This window comes from Eurosta solidaginis, chromosome 4 (genome assembly GCF_040869045.1).
Source record: "Eurosta solidaginis isolate ZX-2024a chromosome 4, ASM4086904v1, whole genome shotgun sequence".
NCBI lineage: Eukaryota > Metazoa > Arthropoda > Insecta > Diptera > Tephritidae > Eurosta > Eurosta solidaginis.
In genome coordinates, this window is record NC_090322.1 from 126,260,492 (window position 1) to 126,277,191 (window position 16,700).

At 38.3% G+C, this 16,700-nt stretch overlaps 1 protein-coding gene across 1 annotated transcript in view; it reads right to left on the minus strand.

Annotated features, from left to right (window-relative positions):
• Positions 1–16,700, minus strand: part of LOC137250293 (uncharacterized protein DDB_G0283357) — a 160,395-nt gene that overhangs the window by 11,689 nt on the left and 132,006 nt on the right. Inside the window, exon 5 of the mRNA XM_067782847.1 lies at positions 15,055–15,600. Coding sequence (XP_067638948.1) covers positions 15,055–15,600 — 546 coding nt within the window. The remainder of the gene's footprint in view (positions 1–15,054; positions 15,601–16,700) is intronic.

Here is a 16,700-nt window from a genome sequence, read left to right on the forward strand (position 1 = left end):
AAATTTTAGAAATAAGGTTTTTAAATTAGAAGACAATTTTTCTAAGCGGGGTCGCCCCTCGGCAGTGTTTGGCAAGCGCTCTGGGTGTATTTCTGCCAGTGAAAACTCATCTGCCTTGCAGATGCCGTTCGGAGTCGGCATAAAACATGTAGGTCCCGTCCGGCCAATTTGTAGGGGAAATCAAGAGGAGCTTTAATTTTGCATGAAAAATTGTAAGATAATAACATTGACGTATATTGGAAAGATTTTTCTTATTTTCGGTGTATTTTTCTTCGTTCGGGTTTTGGAAATTGAGTTACGCGGAAACTGGATACACTCTCTAGGAAGATATTGAATAGTGAATAGCACCATTGATTTGAACCAGAGACCGCCGATAAAACCGTTATGCAACAAAAAGTGATCTCTACTTTTCTAAAAAATCGAATGTCCATTTAGCTCGAACATCCACAAAAAGGGATGCAAGTAGTTGATCAGCGGAATACATAGCTTCCGCAACCCAATTGTCAACCTTACCTACGCGAGGAGAATCATGTTACAAATATGAATGTATCATACACATATTTATCAGGCGAAGCTCTGGCGACTCCAAGTTTCTCATCGAACTATGGGGTGTTGGGCGGTGTGGCCTAGAAGGTTTTATGTGGCCAATTGTCCCCAAAATAGTCGGGCTAATACTTAATGGTGCTTTGTTACCGGAACGTACCCGATCTATATCCGGCAAACGAGCATCAACATCGATAACACTTCCCTAAACCTTCGAAGATTGTCCTGGATCTTATTTCTTATAGGTTAAGTTGAGAGAGAGTGCATGGCAATTTCCTTCACATTTATTTCAGTCCATTTTGGATGCTTTGAGGTAGTATCGGTTGGAGGCGCATTTGCCAGATAGTATATTTATAAATAAGTATTTATTTAACCACCTAGTTACTCATATAAACTGAGTTAGCAGAAAGGGCTGCCTCAAATACTGTTGGAAAAAGTACCCACATAAAATCTGAAAGCTTTTGTTTGCAGTCCGGGATATCAACAGTGAATATGATACATAGCACCCTCATTCTTAAAGCTTCTGAAGAGTATTTTTGGTATACCCAAAGCTGAATGCGTCAAGTTGTGTGCAATGGCACCCGTAAGTAAATCCATTTTAATTTTTGAAGTAAATTCGTTTTTCTGCTATCCAAACAAAGTCATACCGACTTTGGGGCATCACAATGGTCATGAAATCATTTAATAGTGGTCGCAAAATTTATCCGCCTGGTTTATATCCCGTAGTACCTTTTCTTGCCTTCTCATCGGCATTTCGTACACTTCCAATGCAAATTAAGAGAATGGGATGCTCTTTGGACGTCAGTGATTCTCGATATTTCTGTACAATTTCCGGTTTTGTCAAATTGTATTTTAATGTCTTTATGTTATTAAATGGCGTTACATTTAAGACACTTGAAGCCATTCTGCTTCCCTATTTCACTGCAAATATGCGTTTTGGCAATCATCAGCATGGCTTTCGAAAACTACATAGCACTACCACCGCGCTAAACGCTATTAACACGCAAACCAATTGCGGATTAAATCAAAAACCCCACCACAGGGCTGTACTCGTTGCACTAGATCTGTCAAAAGCATTTGATACGACAAGTTACTGCAAGACCTGGAAGGTCCTCCTCCAAGTCTCACAAGGTGAACCGCAAATTATTTGTCTGGTCGGCAAGCATCGGTGCAATTAGGGAACATAACATCTAAATCCATAATAATTTAACTAATACTGTTTAACTTCTACATATCGAAGCTACCTTCACCACCAGAAGGAGTAACTATCGTTTCCTACGCCGGTGACTGTACAATAATGGCCACAGGCCCAGGCCCACACATCGATGAGATTTGTAATAAAATAGGCAGCTATCTCCCTGATCTCTTCAGATTTTTCACCTCCCGAAACCTGACATTGTCACCGGCCAAATCAGTTATCGGTGACCTTATTTACAACATGGGCGCTCCAAATGTGGACCATATTGAACATCCACGTCGATGGCACATGCTACCGACTGTCTTACACCCACCCAAAAATCTTGGGTGTGACGTTCGATCAGGATCTACGTTTTGGAGAGCATGCAACCGCGATTGATCTTAAAATCGAGAGACGTAATAAAATCCTCAAATCTCTTGCCGGCAGTACTTGGGGTAAAGATAAAGAAACGCTCATTACTACTTACAAAGAAATTGGGCGCCCGATTACATGCTACGCGTCCCCGATATGGTCACCAAGCCTAAAGGTTGCTCATTGGAAGAAAACACAGGCATGCCAAAATACTGGGCTGTGTTCTTATGTCCCCAGAACACCACCTACACAATGAGGCGAGAGTACTCCCCATTAGGTAGAGAAATGAAATGCTGAACAAACAGTTTATATTGAATACCCAAAAACCTGGGTATCCCAACAGACATAAGCAAAAAAGCACAAGCAGGTCTTCAGTGATATCCACAAACAGGCGCCGGACCTCTTTGTCGGGAATTGCCCGGCGAATCCAGTTCTTAAAAAGAAATACTCAGAGCTTACAGAAGAGGAACGCACTCTCCCTAGGGAAACGCGCGTCACTCTAGCTCAACTTCGATCTGGATACTATAACAGGTTAAACTCTTACCTATCCAAATCAACCACGACATACAAAATGTATGTCCCGCTTGCAATGTGTCCCCACATGACACCAACCATCTCTTCAATTGCAATGTGGAACCAACACCCCTCTCACTATGGTCCACCCTTGTTGAAACTGCAAGTTTCCTTGGACTCCCGTTAGAGGACATTGATGAGAATTTGTGATCAGTAGCACCTATTGCATGGGGCGAAGCACTGCTACAACAACAGCAACAACATCACATGTTATATTCTGGGGAAATATGGATGCCCTTTCTATGGCATAGACCTCTTAATTATAAGTGAGCTATTTTTGGTGCTACCGTGAAAAAGTCAATCATCAGTTTTGCCCTAGGCCCTGCGGAAATTTTGCTGTACACGCCCCAGATAATGTACAGGAATTCCCAAAAGACACAACTCAGAATGCCCAAAATACAGGCATAAAGAATTCTGATATCCAGAAAAATTCTCTAAAAAAAAGAATATTTACCGGAGGGACTATATTTTGTGCCCAGAATGTTTCTTCTCAGGACTACGTGCGATCGAGATTTGGTTATATCTGGATTATATATGGTTTCTATTTGATCCTATCTGGATCTGGCCGGGATTCTGCGGTTATAAACCCCGATAACATCAGCATACGACAAAAACGTCCTTTGTACCACCAAGTATAAGATCCAATTAGCTCGAATACAACATGCCGTACGTGGGCCGGATAGAGAGAAAGGAAAACTTTTTAACATTTTATGGCTTTCTAAATTAGTATGAGACCTCTTATGCTAATAAGCTTATTTATCAGAAATTTGAGACCTTTTTTTGCAAGACATGTGCAGAGAAAGGAATTATTAGACTCCTCCTTCTCCTCATTCTGACAGCTTCTGCAGAGACAACTTATTGCTATACCCATCGTTGAAGCATATGCGCAATAACGCACTGCCCTGCGATGACATAATACACATTAATTTAGTTTGAGAAATAAGCGCGATATTTTCTTGTTCAAACATAGCCATAATCATTTCGGTTGGTACATAATATAGTTATTGTCCATCAGCGTAATTCACGCTTCTTTTCCGTAGATCACCAAATAGTGATAGTATACCCTTGATAGCTTCAAACAAATATTTCGGCGCTTGTCCTTGCCATTTGCAATTTGTTTACATCGAAGAGGGCTCGTAAAATGTCTAGATCTATTCTATCCTTTTTATGTCAGTGTCTGACACTAATACGATGAGAGTGCCTGCCCTGCAGCTGCTTCGACTAAACGTCAGAACCGAAGGGGCCACATAACGCGTTAGTGGAATATCACGCTATCTCGGCCGACAGTTCGAAAACTTAAATTTCGAACAAAAACAGTACCTTCAAAGTCGTCATCCAATTTCATCATCAGGTGGACAGTTAGTCGAGGTTAAGCTCGTTTTCTACCTAGACCTATTTAAATTTTAGTTCTATATATACCGATTCGCCAATAAACATTTTATAATTAATATGCCTCTGCAGCTGGGTATAGAAATTAATTTTCAAAACAAATGAAAATAAATAAACGAAATATTTATTTATAAATATTACTGCGCTATGCAATCAAAACCATACAAAAAATCTTGCGATTAATCCCTAAAGAGATTGGTCTCCGTTTGATCTCTTTTGTGTACATTTGGGCATAATTGATCCCCTTTAGTCCCTTTCGGGTGCAATTGGGATTAGTAAGTTTGAAATCTATGTAGCCCATTTTAAGAAATATTAAAAAACCGGCAACGAAATGATTAAAATAAAAAAGATTACAGGTGATCTTTTTTATTTTAATCATTTCGTTGCCTAAAATAATAGGACTTAGCAACTACGCCGGAGTTAGGGTTAAATATAGGAGAATATTTTGTATTCCTTTCTGAAAAGCGGGCCAACAACTAACATGAAATAGATTGGCTGGCTTGGCAAACCTTTCGATTGTGTTTCTGCCATGAAAAATGCCTTATTTGAGTTCTTATTCAATCGAAAAGGGACCAGTCTTCATATGTCCGCATATGCCTACAAAAGGGGATTGGTTCTATCGATCCCTTTCTGGTATAAACGGGTGCAATTAGTCTCTTCATAGGACATGCTCAAACAAAAGAGAACAGTTCAACTCATACAAAGAGATCAAAACTGGCAGTGGTCGCATATTTATTTGCGACTCATCCCGGATTCATCCTAGACTAATCACGTTTTTTGCAGGGAACAAACACCTGTTATATGCATTGCCATACACAAACATATACACACACACAAGTAGGTACTTCTCGCAATCACAACTTGACAAAATTTTTCTTAATTTTTATTTTTTTGTTTTTTTTTTTTAGTTTTATCTCATATTTGTTTTGCTCATAACACACCGATAACAAGTAGAATAAGACAAGAACACAATCTAAGTGCAAAATATGACTCAACAAAAATTAAGCAGCTCGTTGCTTCTTTTCAGATTTTATTTGCTCGTATCTACACGTCTATTTGTGTAGATTCTGGAATTTTTTTTTTTTAATTTATAATCGCAATAAAAGACGCGCTTTTTGTTGTCGTGGCTGTCTACCATCGAGTCAAAATAATAGACTTAAGTAATGCACAACTGATGCTCAGCGAGCGTTTAGCATGAAGTTTACAACAAAACCATATAACACTAACAAAAGCTTAATATTTATTTAGTTAGAGCGCTTAGCTGCTTGAGCATTCAAACGCCCCAAGATAAGAAATACATTTGGGCGAGCAATTGAGTAAGTAGTTGGTGTTTAGGTAGGTAGATCCGCTTTCAAGCGACTTCACTCACTCTTTCATTGTTAGCGCTTTTGGTTTACGTTTCTGATTACTGACATGGCTCGTTGTTTTTTGGCTTGTAGCTCAGTTATAAGATATGCTTAAGCTATTTGAATATTACTAGAACTCCACTGAGCTAGAACATGGTTCTTATTGTTGTTTGCAATAACGTTAGGTCAGGTGTTTTTGTGTTTGCTTTTTTAAAGTTACCTAATAACTGGTGCTTAAGACGAACCGGCAACTTTGAAATAAACAATACAAGCTGTCCTGTCAAACATTGCTCTGCCGCAAAAAAAATTGAGGTACTTAAAATGGTCACACTTTTGTCTGTATATCTCGTACAAAGCGTAGTTTCACCAAAGGAGATGTTCTGGTCTAACTTCTAATATTCGTTATGAACACGATTTGTTTAAATTATTTGTGACCCCTTGCTGGTGACGCACAAGGGCGAGTTGCGGTTGCTATTAATGGCCTTTTAATACTCATGGCACAGTTTTGACGATGAGCATCAACGCTAGCCTATTGTAAATCGCGCCAAAGGGGGCATCTAGTTTGTTCTGCTCTTTTAAGATCTATAATTCCCGAAGTGCGAACAGTAGCAATCCTGTCCACCACCAATCGCTACCACGCATCCTGGCGCTCATACAACATGCCAGCACAGACTCTATAGGACTGCGACTTCGAACTCATACCTTCGCGAACGTCACTAGAAGCTCTATGTAAAGGTCCGAAGACTTTCTAACGGATTTTTTTTTCGCGCTATATTGCCGAGCACTACCAGAGAAACACCTTGAAACGTTGGGGAGTGACTATTCGGCCAAGGATGCCGCCCTCGAAATCACAAGCAGTCCAAGTGGATATTATTGCATAACTCATGGGTGGAAATAGTATAATCCTATATAATTTAAATTTTACAAGGACCCTGGATACCTTTTTTTTAATGTAGACCAAAATTTGCAGACGTTTGTGTTCGAAACATTGATTTCAATAGTCTTCGCTAAACCAAAACAATATTTTAGAATGAAAATCGACCGATTTTAAGTTGAAAGATGTTAAGGTTAAACGCTCAGTTCGAACTGTTGTTTCCGGACTTTTGATACAAGAATTCATTATGAATAACCGCGTAGCTTCAGTTTTCAAACTAGGGCGACTGTCCACTATGTTAGAGTAGTAGCACACCCGGTATTTGTTCCACTGTATGGGGAAAACTTTTGCTTCACCACTTCGAATGTTCTTGCGAAGGACAAAGCCTCACCTTGTAAATATATGGGCCTACGTATTCAAATATGTAACAGGAGCCGAAACGTGTAGGTGATATTTAAACTTGGTTGATAGGCTAGAATCACTGTGTTCACTCCAAGGGACTAATTGGGATTGGGCCGCCAAATTTAGGAAATATGAAAGCGGGAAACTTGGGTGTTGAATGATGAAGTGTGAAAATCAATATTAACACATCGGACGCTATTTTAAAGTTTCGCAAATAAACAACAGATGTTTGAATATAAGGCCAAGGGATTTTTCAAACCCTTCTATCTTCAACTTAAGTATGAGGTGAGAATCATTTCAAAGGGGAATTTAAACCCCTAGGACCTACTAAAGCATTTTGCATAACTGATTTCGCTCATTATACCCAATCGGAATAGAGAATTTTTGAAAAAATCAGCACTTTTTCGAGTAACTTGCTTTTTTAACAACAGAAGGACAATTTGAAAACATGTTCGACTTGGGTTATTTTATTTGAATTCATTGTTCCTTCTTAATTTTTTTTAAATTATGCAAATTGTGCATTTAAATTTTTTATATAATTTTCTTTTAGTATTTTATTTTAATAAATTGGTGAATTGGGTAATTGGGTAATGCAAAATCCGTGTTAAGCTGGCATTGAAAGCGCCTGTTTTTTTAAGTTACTTTTGCACGGGTAGAAAGAGTTACATTACGCAATTAGATTCTTATAACTGGCAGTGATGCGCATCCGTGAATACCCCTCTCGACCATACCCGTCCAATTTTCGACATGAACAATAAAGGGCCTAAACAGTCTTAAGAGAGTAGAAAATATAGTACCGCACCGTGCAAAAAATGACGAAAATCGGCGGCGGCGGCGGCGTTTATCGGCGGAGTATATCTCTAGTACCCATATAACGGGTACGGTGGCGACGTTGCCTGTTGATGTACTTAGTGCCTTAGTGGGAGTAACTCCCTTACCTATATTAAAGAGAAAGAGGCACGAAAACTTCCAAATATTTTTGAGCTAAAGATGGGAAACATGACAGCGCATATGAAGGTATTAAGAAAATTCCAAGAAAGTATCATATATTGGAACTATGCTCAGATTATCACGAAGTTTTGAAGTATCCATTGGGGGCGCAACTATTTGGCGCCCAGAAAATCCATTTACTCACCCTCACTCAAAAGTCCGGTTCTCGGATGGATCGAAATTTGATGACAGAAGAAACGGGAGCTGGTATCCATGGGCAGAACTTCAAGAAATCGATACCAATGGGATACTACCCCACTAAATTTATGGCAGAAATTCTACTGTATGAATTTACGGTAGAGAATTTTTATGAAGAGTCTTAACTTCGAGAAGTATCGTCATTATGTCAGACAGCCAGGCAGTGTTGCAGTGTTACACAGCTGCTTCTAAGATGGTGGATGAATGCAATGGAGCAATAAATTATTTTGAAACCAAACACGAGGTTTTGTTAGGATGAGTTTCGGGACAGCACGGACATGAAGGAATGGACAGGTAGACCCTCAAGCCAAATAGGGTACTTAAACGGTAATCTATGGCTTAGAGCCGTTATGTGGACTCACAAGGCACACTAGGAAAGTCATACAAAATAAAAAAATAAATGTAAGACGCGATAACCTCCGAAGAGATCCAAAGCCGAGCTTCTCTTCCAATTTGCGTCGTGCTCCTCTTGATTTTCCCTACAAATTGGTCGGACGGGACCTACATGTTTTATGCTGACTCCAAATGGCATCTGCAAGGCAAATGAGTTTTCACTGAGAGCCTTTCATGGCAGAAATATACTCGGAGCGCTTGCCAAACACTGCCAAGGGCCGACCCCGCTTAGAAAAATTGTATTCTAATTGAAAATCCTTGTTCTAAAGTTTTGATGTTGCTTTTCCCGGGGTGTGAACCGAGGGCATACGGTGTGGTAGGCGGAGCATGCTACCATCACACCACGGTGGCCGCTTAGGAAAGTCATAAGTAACTGGAAAAAGCTGTTCAGACAACACTGGATTGAGTGCATTTACTCAGATAGCCAAGCAGCCCATATCGCACTAAACTTCCCCATCACATTGCTTTAGGCCATCAACAGCTGTAATAGGTCGCTTCAATCCGCAGCTTACTTCGCAACCATAACTCTTATATGGACAACAACGACGAGATTGCAAGGGCTGAGGCACTACTGCAGGCAGCGGAGGCAGTTGAGATGCATGATACACTCACATCAATCAGAAGAAACATGCATAAAATATTCAAGGAGCTAGCAGTTTTCAGCTGGTACTCCTCAGACACCTGCAAGATAACTAAGCAAACATGGCGGAATTACGACAGTAGGAGAACAGAGGACCGCTAAATAGGCCAGGGAAATAAATCTTTAGGATATCTGCAACAATCACGGGACACTGACCACTTGGCCTGCATGCCGATGGAATGTGGATCCCTTTTAACGGCATTTACAGTAGCTGCGGCGAGGAGGGCACCAAAGGCATATTCGCGCACTACCTGTTCTAATTATGGGCAGTTATACACTGCCGCAACTTAAGGAAGTAGCTTAATGCTCTGTAGAGGATATCAGCAGGTTGATTGTCCGCATCAAATTGTTCGAACAGAGTGCCGAATTGCCATACTAAAACAGCAGCAATTGGTTCTAGAAGAAATGTGCATCAAAATGGCGTGCCGTGCACTACTTGGGCTCGGATCTTTGGTGTCCGGGCGACACAGCAACCAACCAACCAACTTGTTGGCCTAACCCTTAAGTGACTGTTCAACGTTTGCAAGCTGAATTTTACCATCTAGAAATGGTAGAGTGCAGTTGTGTTATCACAGCATCTAGAACATTTGATTTACTTTCTCACCTTACTGTGTGACGTGGTATAAAAGTTATGCTCTAAAAAAGGAGCATGACGCAAATTGGAAGAGAAGCTCGGCGTAATTTCTTCCATGGCGGAAATATACAAGGTGGCAGCATGTTGGCATACCTACAAACATAAATAAAAGTTGCATGTACTTTGTTTTTGTAAATTCGATGAACTAAGGTCAAAATCGTACTGCGCCGGAAGCTGATGTATCAAATCAAATAAAAAAGTACACAATCAGCTGTCCCGTGCTGCCACCATGTATAGTTCCGCCATGATCTCTTGGGAGGTTATCGCGCTAGTTGTACTAGGAAACACATCGCTCTAACCCCATTGCATAACCCTATATATTACATTTGTATTAAAACTACAGTATGAACATTAGCGCCACTCTGTTTGTAACATACTCGTACATTCTGTATAATAACACTGATGTACACTAGGGATGTTACGAATATAATATTTTAAACACGCATGCAATCGAATACGAATATAAGGAATATAAATTTAGCTTATCGTAAATAATTTGGTCAATCATCATTACTAAAGCTTCAAAACTTTTTCTTCAACATTGGAAAAAAATTTCAATTGAAAAGCAAAAACAAAACTTTTTGTTATAAGCGAGCAGAAAAAGTTTTTAAGCTTAAGAAAAAAGAAAACACACATAATTTGAACATATTGTCACTTCATAAGACATAACCTTTATACTACACACAAATATGAGGTATTATATTAGTATAGATATAGAGGTATATATATCAGTATAGATGTGAGCTTAAAAGCTTGTTTCTTTTATAATGCATTCCAGTGCATTGTGCATTCTACCTTTAATACGTTACATTCCATTTCTTGGCATTCGAGTTCTCAATGGGAATGGGCATATTGTCAGCTCCCGAAACAACCAAGTTCTCTGTGGCCGGGTTAGCACAAAAAAGAGAAACTCATAAAAGGTAACAAATGCCTCACAAAGCTCCTAAATTGCGCAAAGTTAAATGGAAAATTATTTTTTACTAAGGCTTACTTAGGCTCTTTTGACCATTAGGTTTTGGTGCAAATAAAAACAACTTATTTCACCATTCCAACCCGACGTTTCGCTAGTCTCTCTAGCCATCCGAATAATGATGCAAAAATGGGACCAAATAAAATCCACAACAAATATACCAACGATCAAATTGCATGACATATTAAAATTCTGCTTGTTAGACAACAATTATTTTAAATACAATGACACACTGTATGCACACACGTTTGGCATGCCAATGGATAACCCTCTCTCCCCGACAATGGCTGATATAATTATGGACAACCTACTTGACAACACACTTAAGGCACTTAAGGAAAAAATTTCTAGTCAAATATCTTCTGGACATCTGATAAACTTTTTCTCTTCACAACCCATAAAATAAACACGGCAAAAAATCTTATAAGCAAAATTATAACAAGAAGCGACGAAAAATTGTGGGATAAAAACCTAAGAAAAATTACCGAAATCCTTAAGCTGCAGACATTGGTGCTTTATCGGTAACCGTATCGGTAACCTTATAACAGCTGATTCGACCAACCTTATGGGAATCAATGTAATCGATTATTGGTACCACTAAGGTCGTAACCGTATCATAGCCAACCTAAACTTACGGAGAACTTCAGCAAAACGCTAACCAAGAACAAACACAAAATTGCACTTGCCTACAAATTCAATCATACATTATAGACCAGTTTGTGTACTTTGGGATGTTAGGGGAGTAAAAAAATACATTGGAAATACCGTACGCTTCGTCTCAAACGATATTCATCGGAAGAAGGTTGCGGAAACACTAAAAAACATTGTAAACTTTACCAAGTAGCGCAACTAACAGCTGATCGCTCAAAATTAGCACACACACACAAACATCACTTATGGCCATATTACAGAAATCTTTAGGGAAATTCAAGTTAAATTTTTAAACAGACATAAAATGTTATAATTTTGGAATATATGGCATCTAGGACACCTTAATTGCAGTAATTGAAAGAAAGTGTTTGCTTGTACTCAACTATTTAATTATTTTTTCTAAATTTATCTTTAATATTGATGCTAGGTGAGACGTTTGTGTACCTTGGGATGTTAGGGGAGTAAAAAAATACATTGGAAATATCGTACGCTTCGTCTCAAACGATATTCATCGGAAGAAAGTTGCGGAAACACTAAAAAACATTGTAAACTTTACCAAGTAGCGCAACTAACAGCTGATCGTCAAAATTAGCACACACACACAAACATCACTTATGGCCATATTACAGAAATCTTTAGGGAAATTCAAGATAAATTTTTAAACAGACATAAAATGTTATAATTTTGGAATATATGGCATCTAGGACACCTTAATTGCAGTAATTGAAAGAAAGTGTTTGCTTGTACTCAACTATTTAATTATTTTTTCTAAATTTATCTTTAATATTGATATAATGATTGAAGGTATATTAATCCAATGCAACTCTGCTCTTCCTACTGTTCTTCATTCCACTCCATTCGAGTGCCTTCTTTCACTGAATTCGAGTGCCTTCCACCCTATTCGCAACATAACCTCAATTTAAGCTGCCAAACAATATAGTAAACAATGCTAAAAAAGTGAAATGAAAATATTCTCTCTCAACCTCCAAAACCAATTCCCAAACTGTGTTGCAATAGTACGAAAACAAAAACATACATTTGTTGGCACGAAATACGAAAAACGGAATAACCATATACTGAAGTCGACTTTATCTTAAGCAGCGCATTATTGTCATTCATTTCGCCTTCTCATACATTTAATTATATGCAAGCCGATTCATTTTGCAACATATACATAAAAGTATTTAAAAAAGTATTTTTATGTAGTAACATTAGAGGAAATAGTAGTAGAAAAACGTATTAATGCACGTTTCGTATGCAATCGTGGGAAAACGAACCCCTTTTCAGACTTGTTGGCAGTGTGGCCGTAAGCCTAGAAAGAAATGTATCAGTTTACAAATACAAAAAAAGGTACCAATCTCATACACAACGACTAATTTTACCAGTTTTATTATAAACATAACTGCTTTCATTTATAAATTTCAAATTATGGTGGAATTTTCAAATTTCTTCAGCTCACATATATATATCGTTAAATCCACACTGCAAAAATTGTTGTAGCATTTGCTGCATGTGTGTTTAATTTACGGCGACCATTTTCTAATTTTAAAACTTTCTTTCTTTATGATTTGAATCATAACGGAACTTTTAAAATTACAACTGCAAATTCAGTTCGAGTTGTGAATCACAAAAGCGACATTACATATTTGTGGCCGTTAGTGCGAGCGATGCCGCCGGTAAAGGCTAGTTTATCCTAAAACGCTTAATAATTTGAACATAATAAGAGCGGTTGCAGCTCTATTTTCCACATAGACTGGTAACTGTTAAATATGTATTAAGCAATATGAGCAAAATGTGTTTGTATATTATTCTCTTCCTGTGTTCTTCGCCCCACATACCTGCACTTGATCGTCCCTCACCTAGCACTTAAATGTGCAAAGCGTGCCCGTATGAGCAAAAGCCATTTTCTCCATCGCTGTTATAGACGATATTCACAAAAAAACCCTATTGAAAAGCTCCAACAAAACAACGTTATATATGAAATAAAATGTGAAGGCAACGAAAATGAAGAATGCAAGAAAATATACATAGGAACAACAAAACGGCCACTAGGAGTTCGGTTCAGAACATGAAGCAGATATAAGAAAGAAAAAACAGAGCACAGCATTATGTCAACACACAATACAAACTGGACACGCAGCTGATCTACAAAACACAAGAATCATAGACAGAAATAAACAAGGAAAAGCCAGGTACACATTGGAAAGCCTGCGAATATTGCAAAGAAGAGACAGAACAATAAACAAAAAGGAAGATACAGATGACGTTGTTGCTGCAGACACCCTCTGTCTCTAACATTAATTCGTTTTAGTATGAAAATGATACCACTATGGAATGGTACCGAAAATAGATTAAGTTCTAACAAAATTGTTTAAATAGTCCAATTATGTGAGTTTTCTATATAAATCGTGTTATATTATTCAAAGTGTTTTGGCCTCTTTTCTTGTGATATTTGTTTGTATGTAATACTGTTGATTACTAATATTCAAATGTTACGCACGTATGCCTTTTCTGTTTTTATATTAATTTATTCTTTTTATATTAATGTATTGCGTTTTGTTATTAAAATATACAGATCACTCTTGAAAAAGCTAGAGAGACTAGCGAAACGTCGGGCTGGAATGGTGAAATAATTTGTTTTCATTTGCACCAAACGCTAATGGTCAAAAGAGCCTAAGTAAGCCTTAGCAAATGTTATAAATAAATTGACCGGAAAATCACCAAATTAGGAAAATTATTTTATTTGCGAGGTTTCGAAGGTAACGATGCATTTAAATTAAAAAAATAAATGTAAGGCGCGATAACCTCCGAAGAATGTGTCGTGCTCCTTTTAATTTTTACTACAATTTGGCGGGAGGGGACCTACTTGTTTTATGCCGACTACGAACGGCATGTGCGAGGCAGATGAGTTTTCACTGAGAGCTTTTCATGGCAGAAATACACACGGAGTGGTTGCCAAACACTGCCGAAGGGCGACCCCGTTTAGAAAATTTTCTTCTAATTGAAAAACCTTATTTCTAAAATTTTGATGTTGCTTTGCCCGGGGTGTGAACACAGGGCATTCGGTGTGGTAGGCGGAGCACGCTACCATCACACCGCGGTGGCCGCCAAGGCATTTACGAACTAGAATTAATTGCACTTAAATATTTTATAGTTAAACGTATAGTAGAGAGTGTGTGTAAAAAAACTTTCTGTACAATTGTTTTTTTTTTTATTATACAGATTCTAGATTTTTGCTCTCATCAAGCACTCAATTGAGCAGAGATCATACAGGCAAAAGATTCCTAATAGCTTATTTGCACGTTGCCGTCTTAGGCTATCTATAGACTGGGCGTTAGGTGACATTTTTTCCTTAGACCTCATATGGTCCGATTTCTGTTGGCTTTTTGATTACTCTTTGCTTGTGACGGTAATTTCAACATCAATAAAACTCAGCAATTAAACATTTACTCCTCCAAACTCAGCTGGGCTTATTTTTCCCTCGATACTTTTGAAAGTTTATGTTTATTAAAAGCGAAAAAAGCAACAATAGAGCAATAAATAAAAAACAAGCAACACTTCGAAACTTTTGCACTGAATTTTCCCGTCAAACGTGGACAGCCTTTGAAAAACTGTTTTTTAGAAATCATCATAAGTACGGTTGTATCTAAAAATCCTTCACTGGCTCAGATTACTATCCTATAAACTCCCATACAACCAATTATTGATATCGCAAATAAAAAGTAAAATTTCCAGGGATCTCGAAAGCATACATACATATGTCATATTAGATATCCCCTTTCCTTAATTGTGCAAATACAAAAACATTTGTTGATTTTCCAAATTAAGCCAATACGAACATTCGCAACATATATACTGTTATCCACTGTGTTCATTTGTGCACTCTCCAAATACAAACTTACCTTGCGCTCAGTTTCTTGAAAACCGTTTTTGAACATACGTTGGTGAGCACGTTTAAATTCATCCATCAACGCGCTATGTTGATCGCATGAACCAACGCCAATGCCGGCAACTGCCCCGCTACCGGCTGTCGGAATACCTTGACTACTGCTTCCGTTGCTGTTATTGTTGTAATTTACATGACTGCGATTGTGACTGTTGCGCTCGCTACAATTAACAGTGTTGCTAGTAGCGCGAGCACCCAAATTGGTTGACGCAGAGGCAGGCGCTGATGCCAACGCACTCGTCTTTGGTGTGGTTGCCATTGTAGACAATGAAAGTGAAGACGAAGATGGTGACAGCGGAGTTGAGTGATGGCAGTGAGACAATTGTTGTTGTGACGCGTGGGTATGTTGTAGCGTGTGATGATGCTGGTGCTGTTGTTGGTGATTATATTGTCTGCTCTCGCTGTAATTTTGTTGCTTGCTTGTCATATAATTGCTTACGATGTTTGTATTGTTGCTAGTATTGCTGTTATTGTTATTAGTTGCTGCATTCATACGGAGTTTCTGTAATGAAAAAACCAGGCGTTCAGCATATTGCAAAGTCGCTTTTGCGTGTAATTTGGGTATTAGGAAATATGGAAAGTTGATTTTGGTACTTTGTATTTTGTAAAGTGCGTTTCATAATTATAAGGCCAGCAATTTTTTGTATACACATACATACATATGTAGCTACAAAATGTAAAATCAGGTAACTAGAGTTGTATAATATGATTTCTTATACCAAGGGCTGAAAATTCGAGTACCTCCGAGACAGGTCACATCAAAAGAGAAAATGCGACCAACAGTGGTGTGGTGTAGCGTGCTCGCCTACCACACCAAAGGTCGTGGGTTCAAGGCCCGGAGGTGCAATAACATAATCTTTAGAAAAAAGTTGTCTAAATTATAGCGTTTTCTTTTCTGAAATATATTGTCGCCTAAATAAGTTGAAAAGCCTTATTATAGTTACTCCTACCCCAGACAATTTTCAACATTTATAGTGGATGCAAAGAAGATAAAAGGATACCCCGTGTATTAGCTGATTTTCACAAACGCGCTGTCAATGATAATAAAAATTCATTAGCAATTATTTCCTTAATTTTTTTCGCTAAAAATTTCTTCGCTAAAAATTGGTGAAGTTACGAAAATAAATTGTCACGAAAAGTATGTTGAGTAGAGTTGCACTGCAGGGTAAAAGTGTAACGCTTTTGCGTTGCGAGCAGGCAGCAATTTTCACAAAAGAACGAAATATCCCGTAAAGGCGTTACCCGTTTTTTTAGAATAGAAAAAAATATATTTACAACCCCTGCGCGGCGTACAAAAAGCGTAACACTTTTGCCAGAAAAGAAAACGCTATTAGTGAAAAAAGCACGACCAACGCGGAGAATTAAAAAGGTTTTATACCGAAATTACAGCACTTGGTCGAGGGAAAGGTTGAAGCTACTCCGGTAGGTAACATCGGCCGCGGTGGGATGTCTAACTCGGGTTTTCATTATGTTGAATGAACACTGAAAGAAAAAGACTGGTAAAATCAACCGAAATACAGGTCAATTGAACCGAAATTTCTGTAAAATTTTATCCATCGCAACAAGATGTGGAATCAACTGCGCACAAATCGGTGATTCGTA